The sequence below is a fragment of the Diceros bicornis genome, chromosome 6, assembly GCF_020826845.1.
Source record: "Diceros bicornis minor isolate mBicDic1 chromosome 6, mDicBic1.mat.cur, whole genome shotgun sequence".
Lineage (NCBI taxonomy): Eukaryota > Metazoa > Chordata > Mammalia > Perissodactyla > Rhinocerotidae > Diceros > Diceros bicornis.
The window spans coordinates 25,101,057-25,122,176 of NC_080745.1; the positions used below are offsets into that span (position 1 = coordinate 25,101,057).

At 46.0% G+C, this 21,120-nt stretch overlaps 1 protein-coding gene across 1 annotated transcript; it reads left to right on the forward strand.

Moving 5' to 3' along the window:
* The first annotated feature begins 1,890 nt into the window (after positions 1 to 1,890).
* On the forward strand, positions 1,891 to 20,394 carry FAM89A (family with sequence similarity 89 member A). Its single transcript, XM_058543046.1, has 2 exons — positions 1,891 to 2,163; positions 19,231 to 20,394. The coding sequence occupies exons 1-2, from the start codon at positions 1,891 to 1,893 to the stop codon at positions 19,492 to 19,494; spliced, it is 537 nt and encodes a 178-aa protein (XP_058399029.1). The 3' UTR covers positions 19,495 to 20,394.
* The last annotated feature ends 726 nt before the right edge of the window (positions 20,395 to 21,120 follow it).

The window sequence follows — 21,120 nt, forward strand, 5'->3', positions numbered from 1 at the left end:
CGTATATACCAGAACACAGAGCCTACCTTTAAAATTGTGAGGTTGGCCTCATCTAAGCCCTCATGTCCCTCATGTCCTGGCACAGGGAACCTCATGCTGCATTCTGGCTGGCCCCAACTCTCTTCTCTTCTTGTCATCCATACTCGTCTCAAGATTTCAGTGCCCGGATGCTCTGAAATTATTTCTTTTCTCATTGCACCATCACATAACCAAACCTCCTATCACCTAACTTCAGTGATTTCTGCTCAGTACTACAGGACAGACAGCAACGTGACACATGAAATTAAAGGAATTCATGCCAGGGTGTTCATGATAGATCAAAATGCTTCCCATCCCCTCCTCACCCTTACACCCACACAAGGAAATCTGTAACTCTCCCAAAGACACTCACTGTTTAAATAGGCAAATGAATGAATACCTGAAATCCGGAAATGTGACTAGGTAATTAGTGGAAGGCGAGGCACAGTGATGAGGTGGAAAATGCTGAGCAGTTGGTGTGGTGGGAAGCCTTCTTGATGCCCTCAAATCACACTGCCTGTGCTGGGGCTGCTCCGTGTCAGTCTCACCCAGTGGCAATGATCCATTAGAGAGCAGCTATCTGCCAGTGTTAAAAACATCGGTTCTGGGGCAGGCTCAATGGGATGGTAGATTAAAAGAGAAAAAGCCCCCCAAAGTGCAGGACTTTTTATGTTGGATGCCTGAAGTGCTCAGAACATTTTATAATTATGATCCTTTTGAATGTATTTAGAACAATTAAATCCCTTTTACATTAAAACCAAGAATCTGTGGACATCAAAGTTATCCACTCCATATATATGTACTACATTGGTTTTTAATCTGCGGTGGGGCTGTTTCTGCAAATCAGTCCTTACTTCCTCACTTTTTCAGTCTCTAATCTGGTTATAACCTTCTGTCATTTTCATTCTTCCCAGAAGGGGTAGAGCCTGTTTCTCTTTTCTCTCCCTCGCTGAGGTGTGAGTCGCGAGTGTTTATTTTTGCCTCAGAGTTGACGGATAGTTTTTAAGATTTAATCCTTTTCTTTACTTTCCTTACATTTCCATTTAAAATTACTCTTGCGTTCACGGCCAGGCGGAAAGCCATGTTTGTTTGCATTTTGAAGGTCCAAAAGAGGACCCGGCTCTTCTTGGCTGCTCTTGGTACGGCTGGACACTGCCATTTACTGAGAAGGCCAGCGCGCCCTGGAGTGAATGAGTGACTTGCCGCGGACTGGGCGTCCCAGCCCTCTCGGCGGCGAGTTAGATTCAACAGGAGGCGGTCAGGATTCCGCCCTCCGGGAGAGGCGGGGGTCCTGTGGCCAGAGGCCGGCCTCCTCCCCGTCGATCAGCCCGGACCCCGCTGGTTGAGTTCTGGCCTCCGGGGACGGTGACCGTGGACGGGGTCGCCAGCGCTGCCCGACCTTCTCTTCGACGCCCAGAGCGGGAGCCTCTGTACCCCCGCCCTCCGCACCAGCCAGCTTCATCCGGTCGCATGTGAAGTGGGCCCCCCCTCAGCAATTACGAGCAGCTTTGGGGGCTGGTCGAGAAGCCCCCATCACTGCGAGTGGGACAGCCGCGGCAGGGCTCCGTCCGGCGAGGAGCGCGGGCAGGTGACGGAAAAGCCCTGCGAGAGGCTGGAGGTGAGCCGGGACGCGGGGGCGGGCCCGGGAGCGGAGGAGTCGGGGGCAAGTGGGCGGGGCTGGAGGTGAGCCGGGGCGGTGGGGCGCAAAGGGGGCGAGGGCGCGAGGTCGGGACGCCGGGAGGGGGCGGGGCCCGGGGCGAGGGCGGCGCGGCGGGGAGGGGAAGTGGGCGGAGCGCCGCCGGGAAGGGGGCGGGCCGGGGGAGCCTTGGGCCGGGGCGGCGGCGGGCCGGGCGCGTGGCCGGGCTGGGCGCGATGAGCGGGGCTGGGGCGGCGGGCGCGGTTCGGGGGCTGCGGGTGGACGGGCTGCCCCCTCTCCCCAAAAGTCTGAGCGGGCTGCTGCACTCGGCGTCGGGCGGCGGCGCGTCGGGGGGCTGGCGGCACCTGGAGCGGCTGTACGCGCAGAAGTCGCGCATCCAGGACGAGCTGAGCCGCGGGGGCCCGGGCGGCGGCGGGGCCCGGGCCGCGGCGCTGCCCGCCAAGCCTCCCAACCTGGACGCCGCGCTGGCCCTGCTTCGCAAGGAGATGGTAAGGGGGGCTCCGCGGGCCGTGCCGGGGGGTTCTTACCGTCCGGGCTCGCAGTCCCGGGGAAGTTCTCCGGGACCCGCGCTCTGCTCTGGAAGTCTCAGCGCCCACCCGCCCTTTTCTGGCTCTTTTGCCCAGGCGCCGGTCCCGAAAGAGGGGCAATGCCTTCTCTGTGCGTAAGATTGGACCTTCGCCCAGGGAGGGTCCTCACTCTCAAAAGGCAGTTTTCGGAGACCGGGCGCCCCAAGTCCGGCCCTAGCTGGCTCAGAAACCTGGAAGGCGGGAGGCGCGGCGTGCGGTTCGCGCTTGGCCTCGGGGCGGGGGCGGCTTTGTTACCCCTCTCTAGAGTGAAACATTTCTCGGGTTTGGGAAAGGCTTTCACTGCGCCCGAGGGGTAAGAGCTGTGTGCGATTGTGTTTTTCTACCCTGAAGAGGACAGCTTTTTGTCCGCGCTAGTGTAGACAGCAGATTGGAACAGCCTTCGCCCCCCTCCCCCGCGTCCCAGGCGGCGCGTGCAGAATCCGATTACAGCGGGATGGCTCCGGCCCACAGATGGCTGTGAAAGCGAACGCTCACCCCTAACCCCTCTCCGCGCGATAGAGCTGATTCCTCAACCCGCTTGAGAAGAATGGGGAGGTGGTGCCCTCGCCGTCTGGGTGAAGCCCGTGTGGGGGCTTCGGGCTGTATCTGAGCTCCAAACAATGGGACTTAGTTTTTCTCAGTCCTTGGGAAGTACATTAGGTGTTTGTGGACCAGGACACACGCTTTAACGATTTAGGGTGATGCCAAAAGCAGGGCAAGGGCGGGGATTTAGGTGGCAATGAGTCTTTCTCCAGCTTTCTCCTCCAGGCTTAGGCTAGGCCGGAAGAGAACACAAAAACTTCTTCCTTTCTAACCCTCTTGCTGGTCCCCTGTTCACTTCCCCCCCGACCCCCTTTCTTTTTAGAATCTGCTCATTCCTTTCGCTAGTGCAGTTCTTTCCCTCTCCTAGTGCAGGTAAATACTTTATTAAGGAACTCTATTATATGAAAGCTGTTTTTTTCCCCCAAGAATAAATTTGCCAAAAAATTTATCATAGGAATCCTTTAAGTATACATCTAGTGTGTTGAGATATTGTTTAGAAAAATTCAATTTATGCGTCCTTTTTTTTTCAGGAACATATCTGTTCTGAAAACTAAGACTTAAATCTAGAAAAGCAGGCTTAACACTTCGTAATCAAATAGAATATTGTCTTCCCACTTGGTAGCTGGCATTGAAGTGATTTCCAATTCTGTCTGAAAAGATTTTCTAAGCTTCTTAGAGAATGACTTAAATTCCAAGCTAACCATTTTTATTTATTAATAAACATTAATTGACACCAGCATTGCACGGCTGCTGAGCGCATTTTAATTAGATAAATCTACATCTAGTATGTTTGCAGTCTGAACTTGGATGTAGCATAAATAAGAAGGTGAAATAGGAAGACTCATCTCGGGTTACATTCCATACTGGAACAGAGACAGGAAACCTCAGGGCCACTCCTGTTGTGAGGCTCTGTCTGGTTCATAAACATGCTCTGGAGTCTTGCAGTGGTGGCTTGGGAGTCAACGTGCTATTCCCAAAAGTATTTTTCCAGGTCCCTCCTGGTGCGACTGAAGTACAGCCACAACCTTATAATTATGCCTTGGACCAGAGCTCTTTCTAAGCCTAACTATTTGAAGCCCAAGGGAAATAAACAGCCATCTTTGGTCTGTCTGACATTTAGCGGAGATCAAGATAAGATATGGCTACAGGCCTTGAAAAATCCCTTTTAAGAAGTGTCACAAGGCTTTAAACATACTCTGGTCTTTTGGCTTTTTAAGAGATTCACTAACCTGAGGCAGTGGGGTCTGATTGGTCGCCTCAAACTAAGGCTCCCACTGGGGGGCCTTGCAAGATAAGAACTAGGAGTTCACTAAGTTATCTGTGGAATAGATTGTGTTGGTCTATTGAATTCGAAGGTCTGAGGTCAAGTCTGTGTCAAGGGACAGAACTAGAAGTCATGGCAGAACGGGCTTAATCCATTTTTTTAAAAGTCCCATGCAGGCACAGAAAGAGTGCTGACTTCCAGCAGTGGTAGTGTGGAAGGCCTCAGAAGGCGACAAGACTTTAACAAGGGAAAAGGGTGATGGGCAAGTAGCAGAGCAGAACTCTGAGTGCTCCAGTTCAGTAGTGCAGGGAGTGTACATGTAAAGCTGGAGGGCAAAGGGGCTGGGGAGGTGGGCCAAGCGGGTTGCGGAAAGCCTCAAGTAGCAAAGGGAAGGTTTAAGCAGGAGGATGGCACAGAGTTGGACTTGGAGGAATTAATTTGATAGCTGGGTGTAGGAGGGAGAGCTGGATGTAGGAGGGAGAGCTGGATGTAGGAGATGCTGGAGGCGTGCACGGAGGAAGTGAGAGCCCCCAGCAGGGCGGGGGCTGGTGAGTGTGAGACAGGAATCAAATGGGAGACACTTCTCTGAAGTAGAATCTGCAGGAATTGCTGATTAAGTATTAGAATTGGGGAAAGTGATGAACAGGATTCAGAGATGACTTAAGCTTTTTTATGGAAAGTGCAGCTAAGCAAAACAATTAAAAATTACTCACAGTCCTAGCACCTAGGGATAATCACTGTCAGTAATTTGGGATATCTCCTGTGTAGGCACAATGTAAATACTTTCCATCTATCGTCTTATTTAATCCTTATAACTTCTCTACCAGATAGATACTCAAAGTCTATTTTATATTTTTTAAAAATCATTCAGAATTTAAGTAACTCCCTTAAGGTGACAGACTCAAGCAGATGTGTTTAACCATTGCATTATACTGCTTGCATGCATGTGCACACACACACACTCACACTCATGGATCACATTATACTTTCTGGTTTGCTTTTCGGGGGCGCATGTTGCAGACATTTTCCGAGTCAATATATGTTATAATGTCTTCAACAACTGCATAGTATGCCATTATATGGCAGTAGTAACCTTGATAATCCATCACTGGGAAGGTGGGATGTGTCGCAGCAATAGGGGAGTCAGGAGGAGTGGCTGCTTTAGAGGGGAAGGTGGTTTGCCGTTACATCAGTGGAAGAGTATGTTAAACATTTCAGAATGTGGAGCGGGAGGCTGGAAAAGAGATTTTGGCCTGAAGATAACCGATAGAAGGCTGGTGAGGGTGGAACCTGGGGAAGCTGGTGTCCAGGGCATGTGAGGATGGGGGGAGCCTGTGTGGGCAGAGGGTTCTGTCCCATGATTGGTGACGCCGTGCTCTGCTCTGAGAGTCGTGGTTTCCACTCCAAGTTTCAGCACTTCCTGTTCTAGTAACTCCTCCTCTGTGAGGTTCTGTACTGCTCCCCTCCCCTAGTGGGCCCATTTGGAAAGCTGTGAGGGTCACACAGATGGTTATTGCTCTATAGACCAGAAAAAGTCCTTTAAAACAAGAAGCTGAGTTTGTTGGTTTTTTTTTTTTTTAAAACATCAGAGAATATTTTTAGATCACATTCAACAGATGTTTACCAGGTGTACGTTAGGCATAAAGTGCTGTGGCTGATTACAAGGATGAATAGGAACTATCTAGGTGTTTAGGAGCTTATACCGTCTGGTAGATGTGGGCATCTTTACAGCAATGTAATTGCTGTAGTCTAGACCACTTCTCATTTTTCATGACCAAAGACTCTGTATTAATAATAGAAACTCAGTTGGAACTAGCTCTTGCAAAAGGAGAATCTTGTAGGGTTGGATGTATACGGAGACAGAGTAGAACCAGCTGATGGGGAACCCAGGAGGTCCACTGTATTCTTCCCCCTCTCCCGCTGTTTTATTTTTTTCCTACATTTTGGAATGTGGCTGCCAACAGTGTCCACTCTCAATTTCAGCCATGCTTCTTAGTTCCAGTTTGTAAAATACTGTGTGGAAGGATACCAGTGCGCCCAACTTGGGTAGCCTGGCCAGCCTGGGCCAGCTAGTAGTGACTGAGGGCAGGATGGTATTTTACTAAGATAGTGTGACCATGTGGATGGAGTGGGGGGCTGGGGATTCCCCAAAGAAAGGACAGTTTGCAAAAATGGAGCAGGGGGCTGCTGGACAGCGAAAATACTAGATATCTACGACAGACCTCTTCGCATATAAAAATGCTTTGGCCTCAAGGGCCCCACAGTTTGAAAGATTTTTATCTGCTAAGCTAACAGGCCACCTTTGCTCACTAGATCTCGGTTGGTGTTTCAAATCCTTGCATGTGGTTGAAGGAGACCCTTGACTCTCAGTGTCAACTGGGTCCCCTGGCACAGATTTCTATAGAGACTGTCCCGCCCAGCAGCTCTGTGAGGTCAGCTTATCAAGCTTAGATACCCAAAGGAGTCACCCGAAAGCATAGAGACAGAAGGAGCCTCCAACATGGGGCAGGAGATCTTTGAGGGGCAGCACCCCTGGGGATTCTTGGGTTCTCCTCAAATCAGCAGCAGCAAGCTCTTATAGCGTTGACTTGGAACCTCTTTGCCTCCTTTTTTCTTCAAACCATTAAACAGTTATTTTGATCACCCATCTCCACATGAGTGGGAAGTCGTCTACACAGAACTTTTGAATCCCTCAACTACGGTGGTTTGAGCGGCTGAAGAATTTAATCGGAGAAAAAAAGTTTGATTTCTGAGACCAGCAACACTTATCTTTCCCACATTTTAGTTGAGACAACTAAATGCCTAATGAGCTTGTCCAGTGACCTGTGCTCCAGGAGATGTGCATTAGCTTGAATAGCCCACATCCCAGTGGAGTTCAGTCCTCATCCTATGGGATGAGGGTCTTAGATGGGAGGTTTTACCCTTTAAAAGGGTTTGTGGTACAGGTCCAGTCTCGAGTCAGGCTGTGAAACGTGCCATCTGGAATAAGAGCATTAGCTTCTAATGCAGCGTTCTTGATTGACGCTGATCAGAGGAGACTGGGAATGTCCAATGGTCTTTAATACTGTCTTTTTTTTTTTTTTTTCCACTGGTCTTCCCACCAGTATGGTTTATTGTGGTGTTCCTCAAAGGATGGACCACTAGCCCCAGAATCCCCTAGACTGCTTGCTAAAATGCAGATTCCTGGGCCCCTTCCTATACCTACACCTTTAACATTCTTTACACTTTAAACAGGAATCTTCACTTGTACCAAGCTCTTTGAGAGTTGGGGAGCTCATGAACCAGGCATCAAGAGCTTGAATTCTGTTATTAAATTCTGTGATATAATTTAGGCAAGCCACATTAAATGCCATAAAGGATCCTTTTGGCTATAGCAGTATAATTCTTTCCCCTTCATGCCTTTGGGTCTTTATGGTGCCTACAGAAGTTTGCTCTGTCATAAAATAACGTGGGCACAAGCGCAGGGCCTGCCTGTTGCAATGTGCTTGGTGACCCTGAGGACGCTTGCACAGCTATACCTGGTTGTTGTAAATCCACTTAATGCAAAGAATTGGAAGGAGAAAAGGAAGAATCATGCAAGTATGCTGTTCTTGGACTCTAGTCATCAAAAATTTGGCTGTCGACAATAGTTCTTCAAGTTTTTAGGCCATAATTACCTCGTGTAGTACTATTCCACATCCCAGTATCCACCCAATAAAAGCAAAAACTAAAAAAGTATATATAATAGTTTGTGCATGTGAAAGCTCATTTGTGTCTGTGGGGTGGCGATAGGGCAGTAAGGGCAGGCTGTGGGGTCCTTGGTGCGGTTTCATCCACTTTTGATGTTATCTCTAAGTGAGCTTATACTTAATGGTCCCCGAATTTGAAGATGCAGAGGATTGAAAGATATTTTTTCATACCACTTTAAACTTTTATCTATTACTGTATGTACCTGTAGAGGGTATAAATTAATATTTTTCCTAACTCATAAGAATCTTACAAATGGCACAACCTTTCTGCTTTTTCCCCTCTTTCCCCCCTTTTGGTTAAAGGCATTTGTCTGTTAAATGTGAATGTAAAAGTGCCCCAAGTGTTGGCGCTTTGGGCATCTCTTCATTGACAAAGGACCTCAAACATTGACCTCCTTCATTGACAAAGGACCTGAGCCAGTGCCCAGGCATTTCTGCATCTCGCAGATGTCAGTGCTGTCCCCTGCTCCGGGCCCTGGTCTGGCGTTGCTATAGATCTTAGAGGCCAGGTGGGCAAGGATGTTCAGAGAGGGCTCGAGAAGAGGACCAGGGCCCTCGTGCAGTTCATTCCCACCAAGCGGCAGTTGGAAGCTTGTGGTTTTGCTCCTGGGATGCCCACCTAAACTCCATGGAGACTTCAGACCTCAGTGTGAAAAGCTAAAGTTTTCACGATCTGATGTAGGAAACCCTACACACAGACCAGATTCCATGAACAGGACACCTGCCCTGAGACTGGCTAGTCAGATACTCGCCCCTCTTGCCCAACGTCCTTTTCCAGGGCCCCGGCCTCCTGGTCACCTCCTTCTTTGCCCAGATGCTCCAGATGTTTCCACCTGATAAGTAGGCAGGCTCATAAAGGTTGCTCCTTTCCTGTGGCTCGTTGCCCCTCAGACACTTAACACGGAAATGTTCATTCTCTCTCAGGAACTTTGAAGATGGAAAAAGCCTTAGCCTTCCTTATGGTTCTGCGGAAATTCGTTAAGATGTGGCCTTTTCAGTTTTTATGAGTACTTTCTGTTCCTTGATTGACCCTATGAGTCGAATCTGGTCTAGTTTTGCAGGAACAAGAATCCCGTCTTCAGGGATTCGGGGAGGGAGGTGCTGTCCTTGACAGGGGCCGGGGGCAGGGGAAGAAAGGAGGGTCTCTCTCCTCTGACCAGTGCTCTCTGGGCGAGGGGTAACCTCTGTCAGACACCAGGCTGGTCTCAGCCTGGAGAGGCTGGGCTGAGGAAGATGACCGGAATACATGTAGAAACTAGAGAACATGGGAAGAGGGTGTTCGGTGTATTCTTAGGTTGTTGACTGTACTTAGAATAGGAGATAAACACAGTGAAAGAGTAACTGCAAGGTGTTTAACATCCCTTATAACCACAGATATGCAAATTAAAACAACAAGGTACCACGTTTTACCTTTAAAAGACCAACAAATATTTAAAGAATGGTCATAGTGATGGTCAATGTTTGGGGAAATAAACACCATAAAACAGAATAGACACCAAACACTTTCTTTTGCTTTTTATGTCACTTGTCTGAAGAATCCTAGATGCTGATATGTTTTCTATATATTGTCCAAGAACTTGGTTTTCTGATTTTAGCTTCAGATTTTCTTCCTTAACTGCATCTATCCTTGCAGAGAAGGAATTTCAATTGATTGAGCATCCTTCAAGAGAATGAGAAAGCACAAGCTCACCTTCAAATGTGTGTTGAGTTCCAACATGTCATTTTTTTCCCCCTCTGGTCCCACCTGATTTTCAGCATCAGCTGTGTCCATGTCAGCATTCATCATCTTGGGCAGGCCTTGAATACAAATCCTTGATAAATGGTCTGCTCTTTGCAGCCCCAGTATTGGGGAGAGATTGAAGGAAGCCATCCTTTTCACCTTCTCTGCCTTCTCCCCTGCAATTTCATTTTTATAAGTTTATCTTACAGAAGTAGTTACACAAGTAAATAACAATACAACATGTAAATTACATTACATCCATGTAAATAACATGGATATGTATTACAGTGCTATATAATAGTATTTATAATAGTGATACAGTACTATACTGTTTGCTGAAAAGAATGTAGTAACTATGTATACAGACATAGATGTTCACAGTATGCAAGAGTAAGTTACAAAACAGTACATTCGGCCCTCTGTATCCTCGGGTTCCGCTTCTGGGGATTCAACGAACCGCCAACCAAAAGGCATATGATGGTTGCGTCGGTACTGAACGTGTACAGACTTTTTTTCTTGTCATTATTTCCTAAACAATACAGTATAACAACTATTTACACAGCATTTACATTGTATTAGGTATTATAAAAAATCTGGAGATGATTTAAAGTACACAGGAGGATGTGTGTAGGTTATATGCAAATTCTGTTCTATTTTATGTAAGAGATTTGAGCATCAACTGATTTTGGTATCCATGGGGGGTCCTGGATACCAATGGTAGCTCAGAAACAAACTAGACATGTATAGTGTCTTGAGGGATATATGCTAAACTGCTAAAAGTGGATATCTTTGGAACAGTGGTTCTTAAAGTGTGGTCTGGGGACATCTAAGGGTCCTCAGATCCTTTTGGAGGTCCATAATTATGTGGTGGTCATATTGACAAATACTTTTTTCAAAAATATTACCTAAGGAAGTGTATCCAATCCACAATTATCCACGTAATTCAGTGAATCAGTTTTCCATGTTTTTCATATAGCTAATTTTGGATGTTACAGCATCATGCATGGTTTAAAGATCCATTCAAAGTGCAACACTGATGGATTTTAATGTAAGAGTATGAAAAGTTCATTGGCATAGTTTCAGATTCGACTCTGCAACCAACTAAAGGGTAGTGTCAAGAATATCCACATCTGAAAGGCTATTAACATACTCCTTTCTTTCCCAGTTATATATATCTTTGTGAGGCCAGAGTTTCTTCATTTACTCCAATCAAAACAATGTCTCAAAGGATCCAATGCAGAAGCAGATGAGCCAGACATTAAAAAGATTAAGAATGTTATTGTTGATAAAAATGTTATATTAACATGTAATGGGTATATTATTTTTAAATGGATTAATATTACAATTTCTCAGTTTTAATTTCTAATAAGATAAATATCGATAGGTATAACCCACGTAAACAAGAGCTCTTTGGGACCCTCAATAATTTTTAAGAGTGTAAAGGGGTCCCAAGACCAAAACATTTGAAGATTCCTGCTTTAGAACATGGAATTAGGAAAGATTGTTTCATATAATTATGAACCATTGAATTTTTATACAATCAGAATGTTTTATTTTTATAATCGGGAGAAAAAGTAAAAGAATGTGCAAAGACATTTCTTAAAGAAAATGGTCGATTGCTTTTCTTTATCTATGCCTGGGACAGAATAAGAGGAAATGAGCTTAATTGGTATTAACATTAGTTTAGGTTAGCGATAAACAAGAATGTCCTTTTGAGAGTTAAGTTGCAGAATGGGCTCTCTCAGTGTGGATGCCTTCAGTTGTAAGCAGAAAACCCAACTCAAACTGCCTGACCTAGTAGAGGAACTTATAGGAAAGTGTAGAAGTGGGGCAAGCTTCGGGCCTGCCTTAATCTGGGGGCACAGTCATGCAGACTGGTCTGTTTTCTGTCTCTGAATCACCATGGCTCTTCAGAGTCTGGTCCTCAGCTTGGTGAATCTAAAGTATTAACAGGAGATGAAGCTGACCAAATAGCACAAATGTATTTCCGCTCAGGGGAGGAGAGTGTTGCATAGGAGACCACGTGATAAATGGAAGCTTGTTTAGGGAGCACAGAATTATAGCCTCCAGGGAGCTTTGAGGTCCTGCAGGGGCATTTCTGTCGAGCTTGGGCAGCTGAGTTAATAGCTCCTTGCCTCTAGATCAACACCAATGAACTTGCTCTCTTTGGTTTTCCTTTTCTAAACAGTATGCAGGTCAGCATCCTTCTGTCAACACATCCTTTATTCAGAAATCAGGTTACGATCCATTAGGTCACTGCTTTCTGTATTACATTCCAGTCCTGCGGATACATACTAGACACCTTGATTAGATTTAGGGCATTTACCAAGTCTTGTCTAAAATAAATTTACAAGCCATCTTGTATAAGGTTACTCAGTCATTATGTTTTAAGAAGATAACTTTGAAAGTTCTCTCATTGTAAGTTAATACATATTCATAGTAGAAAATCTAGAAAATTCAGAAAGGCCAAAAATAAAGATCACCTGTGATCTCAGCAGCTTGCTGTACCACACCTGCCATTGTGACATCTTCCAGTGTTGTCTGTGCAGGCTGTATGGGCTACTGGTCAGAGCACCAACCTTGGAGTCCTAAGCCCTGGTTGCAGCTCCCTGCTCTGCCACTGGCTGTGTTAATTACACCTACCACACAGAACAAGGATGAGCCTTACATACTTGTATACAGCTGAGATTTTCTTTTCTAAAGTCAATCCCTAGAAACAAACTAGTTAGCTGGTTAAAAGTTATGTGATATTTTAAGGCTTTTCATAGACAATGCCAACTAGTCCTCCAGAAAGGTTTTATAAGTATGCAGTCCTAATAGCAGTGTGCATCCGTTATGTACTTTCTTTTTATTGTTGCTAGTTTTTAAAATTAAGAGTAACATGCTTGTTGGGGAAAAAAATTAAGCAGCACAGAAGGCTGTAAATATCCAACCACACTTTCCAGAAGTAAATTCTGCTAACAGATATTTTGTGTTCTAGTTAAAAGCTTGCACATGTGTGTGCATGTACAAGTGTAAAGTGAGATCTGCTAAACATGCTGTTCTGTAACTTCTGTGCTTAACAGTTTACATTGGTCCCTCTTCCTCTGTAGTACATACAGAACTCCTCATTCTTTTAAATGACTGCCTAGTTTTTATTGTATACCATAACTTTATTTATATATACCGTAATTTTTTAAACCAAGTTCCTATTACCCATTTTGTTTCGATCTAAACTTTCATACAATAACTTGTTCTGCATCTGTCCCTATGTTTCGGGACCTCCCATGCTGTAGTTCCTGATTCTGTAGCTCACCTTCGGATCTGTACATTCTCCTGCCCTGTGTCAGGTGGGGTATTTTTCATCAGGTTGAGAAATTGCAGTGAAAGGAGATAGTGGACTGGCAGGGGGTGGGGCTATTGCAGAGTCAGTCCCATTATGACCCACTGAGACTAACCCATCCCAGCCCCGTCACCTGCTTCCTCCTGCTCCACCCACAGACTGGCCCCAGTGTGGAGCCACGTACAAATAAGATCATTTCCTTTTATGTTGGTTTGGTTTTCAACTCGTTGTGTTTGGGAAGAAGTGGCTTTTGTTTAAGTCTCTTAAATGTCCTAATCAATTACCCCAACTTTTAGTTTCTTAAATAAAACAGACTATTTTTTTTAATACATTTTTTTCTGAAGAACAGACTAAATTTTTTGTGATGCTCTATTTTGAATCAACAATTTCCCTTTAAAGGTTCCTTTCATCTTCTAAGCCTTATATCTTAATGGTAATGTTTCTATTGTAATTTTGTTAAAGTCAGGAAGAGCTCCCTTCCCCCCAGCACCCTCCAAAGATATTTAGAGACTTAGTTACCTGAAACCCAGCTGGGGACCACCACCCTGTCTGAGGTATATTCACATGGCCAGCCTATTGTGAATTTTTGAAACAATTTTGAAGGTGGTTCAGGATTGTTTGGCGCCATTGTTGATGTTGTGGATTGGTGAGCCACCTGTGTGTGCAGCAGGAGGGGAGCAGGGGACTTCTGTGCGTGGGAAAAGAGAAGAAAAGGATCAGGAAGGAAGCAGGAAGCCTGAACAGAGAAAGGAAGGAATCGCTTTACCAGTTTAAAGCAATGGAAACTAGTTGATTGTTCTTAATTGTCTTGGAGGTCTAGAATAAGGGACTACAAATTACAGGGTCTTAGAATTCTGTATTTTTCTTAAATGAGCCTATCTGAATTTTAAGTGTGCTTTCAAAAAAGAGCTGTATTTTCTGAATCCAACTGTGAATTAGGAGATCAGCAGTCCTTCAGGGACATGTGGGAACACATTACTAAGATGATAGGCTTCCCCTGCTTGTAGAATGGGGACAGTCAGCGGTTAGTGGGCTTGCTGAAGGCATTCCCACCCCCTGGACCCCGACGTTTTTTTCTGGAAGGACAAGAAGTTCTTGTTCATGGGTGGTTTAATCATGTCCTGCAACGTTTCTCTGCAGTTTAGGTCTCTTGGATGGTCCTTCTCTTCCCTTCCCACATCCCCAGCCCCTCATACCTGCAGTGTTGAGAGACTGATTTCTGGGGCTGGCAGTCATGAGTCTCTCCCAGCTGCAGATGCTTGACTCTGTAACGAGCATCAGGGAGGATGCTTGGTTTTGTGTCCTCTGCTCTTGTTAGGTAAGAGGTGAGCATTTTTTTGATGACGTGGTGAGAACCATGTGGTCTGAGGCTTTCCTTGGAGGCACCTTGGGGTGCGCTGGGCACAAAAGTCTACCTGTTCAGTCCTGCCGCCTCTGCAGCTGCCTCCGGGGTGTAGTAAGAGGCCTGCTGATCTCAGCATGGCTCCACTGCCAGGCTGCTTCTGCAGCCAGGTATTCTCCGCGAGAGTGTCTGAGGTCTATACAGTGAGGCATTTTCACGGAGTCAACCAATATCTGAGTGTCTACTCTGCAAGGTTCTGTGCTGGGTGCTGAGGGATCAAAAGGGAGATGGGTCACTGCATTACGGGCTTGTCCTACATTGAAAGAAAGAAGACCCATATGCACACTTGTGGTATAAGGTAGGGAATAATAAATGCCATAAGACAGGCAGAGAAGGCAAGGGAAAAGTGAGGAACACTTGTGGCTGAGCCAATCAAAGTCCAAAGAGAGGAGGAGAAGCTGGCATTGGGCCAGGTCGGCAAGGAGGCTTTAACAGCTGCACTGGGGACAGGTGGGGACAGTCTGGGTGAAAGGGCCTCAACCTGACCATTGCACAAGGTGCAGGTAGGGGAGAATAGATTCAGACAGATTATGGAATGCCGCCCAGGGGTGTTCAGTTCACCTCTAGAAAATTCTAGTGATAAAGTGTTGAAACAACCCCAGCTGAGGGGGAGGTGTCCTGGCTGGGAAGTCAAGGGTTGTTGATGTAGCTACTAACCTCATGTCCTCGCTAATTTGGAGGATTTCTGGTAAGGCAGAGGAAGTTTAGTGCCTGAAGAAGGCATTGATTGTAACAACACTAATGGATCTAGAGGGTATTTATGCTAAATGAAGTAAGTCAGACAGAGAAAGACAAATACCGTATGATTTCACTTATACGTAGAAGATAAAAACCAAAACAAAACAGAAACAGACTCATAGACACAGGATACAAACTGGTGGTTACCAGAGTGGGGAGGGGTTGGGGGATAGGTGAAATAGGTTAAGGGGATTAACAGGGACAAACTTCCAGTTATAAAACGAGTACAGCATTGGGAATATAGTCATTAATATTGTAATAATTTTAGGGGCCGGCCTGATGGCGCAAGCAGTTAAGTGCGTGCGCTCTGCTGCGGCGGCGGCCCGGGGTTCGGTGGTTTGGATCCCGGGTGCGCACCGACGCACCACTTGGTAAGCCATGCTGTGGTGGTGTTCCATATAAAGTGGAGGAAGATGGGCACGGATGTTAGCCCAGGGCCAGTCTACCTCAGCAAAAAAAAAAAAGAAAAAAGAGGAGGATTGGCAGATGTTAGCACAGGGCTGATCTTCCTCACCAAAAAAAAAATAATATTGTAATAATTTTATATGGTGATAGATGGTAACTAGATTTATCGTGGTGATCATTTTGTAATATTTATAAATATCGTATTACTATGATGTACACCTGAAACTAATAGGCTATTGTAAGTCAATTATACCTCTGAAAAAGAAGGCATTGAGAAGCTGGGATGTGTGTAGGCGTATGCATGCACGTGTGTGTGTGTTTAAAGCCCTGTTAAATTAGTCTAAATGCATGGCATCTGTTCGGTTGTGTAGGCGGTGTGTACAGGACTGTGCTTAATTCCTAGGTGGGTCAGAGCTTAGTTTCTAGGCCACTGTTCCACCCGATGACAAGGCAGCTTTGTGAGTCATCCGGCTGTTGCAATGCAGAAAGGTCCAGAACATGATCCAACTCCTGGCCTGATGGGTATCCTAGGTAGGCCTGGAATACCTTGGAAATAGCACCTAAGGAGAAAAGCCTGGAGCTGCGGGTCTCTGGGTAGCATGGGGTCGTGGGCAGTCAGAGCCTCTGAAACCTGGTAGGCATTGTGGAGCCATGGAGCCCAGGCGGCTGCTTCCACCTGCGCCCATCTCCCGCCAGCCCGGGAAGGTGAAAGGCAGACCCGCTCCAGTAGCATGTTGTGCCCTGCTACTCCTTTTCCCATTATTCATTCCCGAGGTGGGAAATAGAGTCTTGGGATCCCCCAAGTGATCTACTAGGATCAGAGTGACTCAGTAGAAGTATCTCCAGGATTCCAGATGAATCTTTTCTGTGATTTTTTTGAGCAAATATGGGTTTGACTCTGGGAGGGTGTGACTTCCTTTATTAAAATTTATATTCCTTGTGTTAATTCTAGAAAAGATAGGTACATGTGAATTTGCCGAGTCAGAATCTTGTGGCGTGGTTATTGTATTCAGATTTGGATACTGTAGAGGAGTCTTGGAACATCAGAGCCAAGTCCAGGGGAAATGACTAGGTGGTTTAGAGACCAGAATGTCATCACAAATAGCTGAAGAACCTGAGGATATTAGCTTGGAGAAGACAAATAGTGTTTTTCAGGGGACAACGGTGGTGGAATGAAAATTATCTTCAACTATTTAAAAGAAGAGAGAAATTAGACTTGTTTGTACGTGCAATGGTTACACGTAGCATCAAGGGCTCTAGAGCCTACAGGCTAGGAGATTTTGACTTTGTGTAAAGAATAATTATGTCTGTTTGAAATGAATGAACTGGTTTGGAAGATCTTCCCTTTTGGGGTTTGAGGTAATACGTCCAAGTTCCTTTCCTGTTTGAGAGTCTACAGTTATGACTGTGCTCCTCATGAAGCAAGTTTTCTGGTTAATTTCCATCTTGCTTGACTGCACTGGCAGCCTCTACTGGGGAGGACAGGTGGTCCTTGCTCAGTATTCAGGATAGAATGGGGAGGGGGTGTCAGGAGGAATATGGTGGCACACAGGTGCTGCCCTGCCATTCCTTTCCAAGGTGAGAGTCTGCAGGCTAGCAGAGTGGAACAGAATAATGAAAATAACGATAGCAGCAGCTGTTGCTCTTTCTGGGATTGAATGATTTGTTATGGTCTCACAGCTAGTGAGCGACAGAGCTGGCATTTGAACCCAGGCAGGCAGGCTCCAGAGCCTGCACTCTTTATTCTGTGCTCTTCTGCCTGGCTGGCCTGAAGTTTAGTGCTCACAGGAGAATAAATGTAAGTGGCTCACAAAAGACATATATTTGTTTCGAGAATGCTGGTTCTTCACTGGAACTGGACATCAGAATCATCTGGGTATTTTTAAAACACAAATGTCAGGGACTCACTTTTCTTCCTGACACACACACACACACAAACTCTAATCAGGAAAAAGAGTGATGGTGTCTGACCCTAGGGTATGGTATGTGGCAGCCTGGGCATCTCCTGGTTTGCCCATGGCTTCCCTATTCAGGGTGGACTTTTGAGAGCAGGATGCCACGGAGCCAGGTCTGCCCTCTCAGAACAGCTCAGGAAACTGTTTCTCCTAGGCACTTGCCATTCTTAGGACAAAGAAGCGATGGTTTACCACACAAAGTCACAAAGTGTTTGAGCTAGCCATAGATTATCCAGTCTAAATCATTTTATAGGCAGGTTGAGGGCAAGGGCCTCAACAAAGCCATTGAAAGTGGCAGAGCTGGGCCTGGAGGCCAGGCCCCCCAGTTTCTGGTGAGGTCTCTTCCTAAGAAAACCTTATTTTAGGAGTTCTGGGGTAGAATTAATTCTAGAATAATGGGGAATCACTATGGAAACAACAGAACGTGCCTCTCTATCTGGAAGTCTTCCCTTGAGCAAAATATGCTAAGTAAATGTGACCTGGTTCCATGTTTATGGTCTTTTCAGCTGTAGTAGAGAGACAGCTGGTGTCTGGCGATTTAGAGTGGTTGAAGGATGTGAAGAATAACCTGGAATGTAACACCCAGTCTTGTCACAAGATGAACACTTCTTTCCAGGCCCAGATTCCCTTGTGTGAAAGTGAGACTGTCTTATGTGGAAAATCTCATTGCCGAGTAATTATAAAGACTGTAAATCCTCTAACACCTTCTCTGTTTTTCTCTGTGCAGTTCTCCTGCATCGTTAGTGCTTTAGCCCAGTGCTCGGTACACAGGAGGCATTCGATTACTGTTTATTTAAATGGATTGATATTTAATACTCCCCATAGCCCCATAAGAGAAATTATTATTCCATTTTGTCATCAACCAAGGCATAGAGATGATAAATAACTAGCTCAAGGGCCAAAAAGCAAAAGGCAGGTCTCCTGGCATCTTGTTTAGTTTCTCCCCTTGCGACTCAGAATGAAGTCTGGCACCCAGCAGCACTGCTCACGTCACAGTCACCACTGGCCCAGACCTACTGACTCAGAATCTGCATGTTAGCAAGATCCCCAGGTGATCCTCAGGCACATAAAAGCGCAAGATGTGCCGGTCTGCGTTGCATTTCCCAGTGGATTAACCCTTCTCTCTTTGGGATTGATGGAAACAATGTGTTTCCTGTCCTGACTATGCTCTTTTCCCTGGGATGAGTGGTGGGGAAGGGAGGAACTTGAAGATAAACAAATCTATGACTTTTGAATGTTCTTTGTTCTGTCATGACTTGTGAAAATAGTTCCCAGGAGAATCTGTAGAGGCCCCTAGGGCTTATTCAGTCGCTTGCTCTGGAGAGTGATCCCACAACCGTCTCGGGCTAAGACTCGCCCTGTCTGGAGGAGAGGGCGTCTGACCACTTCTCTTGAGAGCCTGGTGGCTGAGCTGGTCAGAGGGTGGGTGCTCCGGGCGGGCAGCATGTGACACTGACCAGGTGAGCCACTGTCACTGGCAAGGGCACTCTGTTTCCCAGGGAATTGAGAATGACTGTAGTAGCAGGGGAGGCACATGTGGGTCTTCTCTGAATCTGATCGTAGCAAGAGGAAATGACACACTTGTATCTTGGTGTCCAAAGTGAAACCAGCTGGGGCTACCAGAATGTGCAATGCTCTTGCTTTGCCGGAGCGCCAGAGTGAATTCCATAGGCTGGGGCCTGCTGCCCCACAGGTGTGTTCCTTCCTGACACACTGAGTAATGTCTGAGGTGTGGGCATCACACAATTAAGGTTTTCTCAAAACTGGAAATCCAGAGCATTCAAGTGATGCTCTGAGTCGTTTGCTGTGTGGAAAGAATGTGCTGGCACGAGCAGATTGCTGGTGAGTGTTCAACTAAAATTAAACTCAAGTGCTGACTTCTTGTTTTTACCTCCCCACCCCTTCCCTCAAGGTTGGCCTCCGACAGCTGGACATGTCCTTGCTCTGCCAGCTGTACAGCCTCTACGAGTCCATTCAGGAATATAAGGGAGCATGCCAGGCAGCATCCAGCCCAGACTGCACTTATGCTCTGGAGAATGGCTTCTTCGAGGAGGAGGAGGAATATTTCCAGGAGCAGAACTCCCTCCGTGATGGGCGAGAACGAGGCCCTCCGAGGGACCTGTCACTGCCCGTCTCCCCCCTCTCCAGCAGTGACTGGATTCTGGAGTCCATCTGAAGGATCTCAGGAGGGACGCGACTGTTACTGCTGGACACACTGTCAGCAGTGCTTCTTCTCTTGCAAGAAAGCTCGTCTGTCCTCCGCTGTGGGTGGTCCTTAGGCATGTGGAACCAGTGCTGCCAGTTTACTTTGTAGGCAGGGAGATGTCCATGGACACATGGTGGCAGTCTGTTTTGATGGCTGGAGTTTCTGCTTAGGTGATCTAGAAGTGCTCAGCAATGTCTTACACATCCTGGTACTGAGGCAGTCCTGCTGAGGATTCATAAGGAGAATATAACAAGAGGATTTCTGGGGAAGACCTTTTTGGGTATTTCGTGCGAGACAACTTTGAGCTAGTTCCTCCTTCCAGATGTAGATGATTTCATGCCCTCTTTGATGTAGGGTTTGCCTCCAGCTTGCGATGTATTACAACTAATGTTTCTCTGCTCCCCTTCATCAGTACATTCTGCAGTCTTTCTTGCTGTTTCATGAGCTTTTAAACCTCTTGGTTGAGCTTTGTTTGTTTGTAAACTGCATTACTAACTGTCCAGGTGACTCAGTGAAAGCTTTTTACTGAAAAAGTAAACATTTCAGGTCAGACCAATCAACTGCATTCTCTTAACCTGTCAAAAAAATTGATATTCTTTGTCCATCAGATATAGGAGGAAAGAAGATAATACAAAGATATATTGAGTGGGGAAAAAAAAACCTGGGGCAAGCTGATGTTTTGTATCATTCACTGTAAGATGGCAATGTTTTTGTTTTTTAAGATTCTGAATGTACACTAGTATGTTAGAAAGCAAACCCCCTCCTCCACTCAAAACAGTAATCACCTTAAGCCTTAATATATTTATTAAAATACTTTATGAACACGTTACACTTTGTAGGTTAAAAATGAGGATAAAATGCCAAACTCTCTGTAGTTGTGTATTAATTTGGTCTGAATTCGGAATCATCATCTTTCATAACTTGAATGCATTCAATCCACTCAAATACTGAAAGAAAATTACAGTTTTCTTGCCATTAAGAATTTGAAAGCGGGGCCAGCCCTGTGGCGCAGGCGGTTAAGTGTGCGTGCTCTGCTGCAGCGGCCCGGGGTTCGCCGGCTCGGATCCTGGGCACGCACCGACACACCACTTGTCAAGCCATGCTGTGGCGGCGTCCCATATAAAGTGGGGGAAGATGGTCACGGGATCTTAGCCCAGCGCCAGTCTTCCTCAGCAAAAAAAAGGAGGATTGGCAGATGTTAGCACAGGGCTGATCTTCCTCACAAAAAAAACAAAAAAATTTGAAAGCAACTTTATTCCTCCATTGGCTTATTCTTTGAAGTGTTTTATCCACAGCAGATCGCCATGGACTGTTGGGTCTCAGTGCTGTTGGGTCTTTTAATACTTCAGACCCCTTGCTCCTCTTCTTGCTTTTGGTGTGATAGTTGCCTCTTTTGGGTCAAAGAGACGAAGTAAAACTCATCCTCATGAACCAGCATGTTAACAACCTGTTATGTACGTGACCTGGCGTCAGGAACTGGGGTGAGGTACAGAGAAGGAAGAGCATTCCTGCTTATTTCCTGTGTTGAAAGTAGTAGTTAAAATGAGGGGTGGCAGTAAATTGCCTTCAGCGTGTGACAATACTGTTGGTGGGGAC

What these genes read in the sequence shown, in the direction of transcription:
- FAM89A (XM_058543046.1), top strand. Translation starts at nt 1,891, where the DNA reads ATGAGCGGGGCTGGGGCGGCGGGCGCGGTTCGGGGGCTGCGGGTGGAC. An exon ending in CCCTGCTTCGCAAGGAGATG is followed by an intron (nt 2,164 to 19,230) that starts GTAAGGGGGGCT and finishes CCTTCCCTCAAG; the next exon opens with GTTGGCCTCCGACAGCTGGA.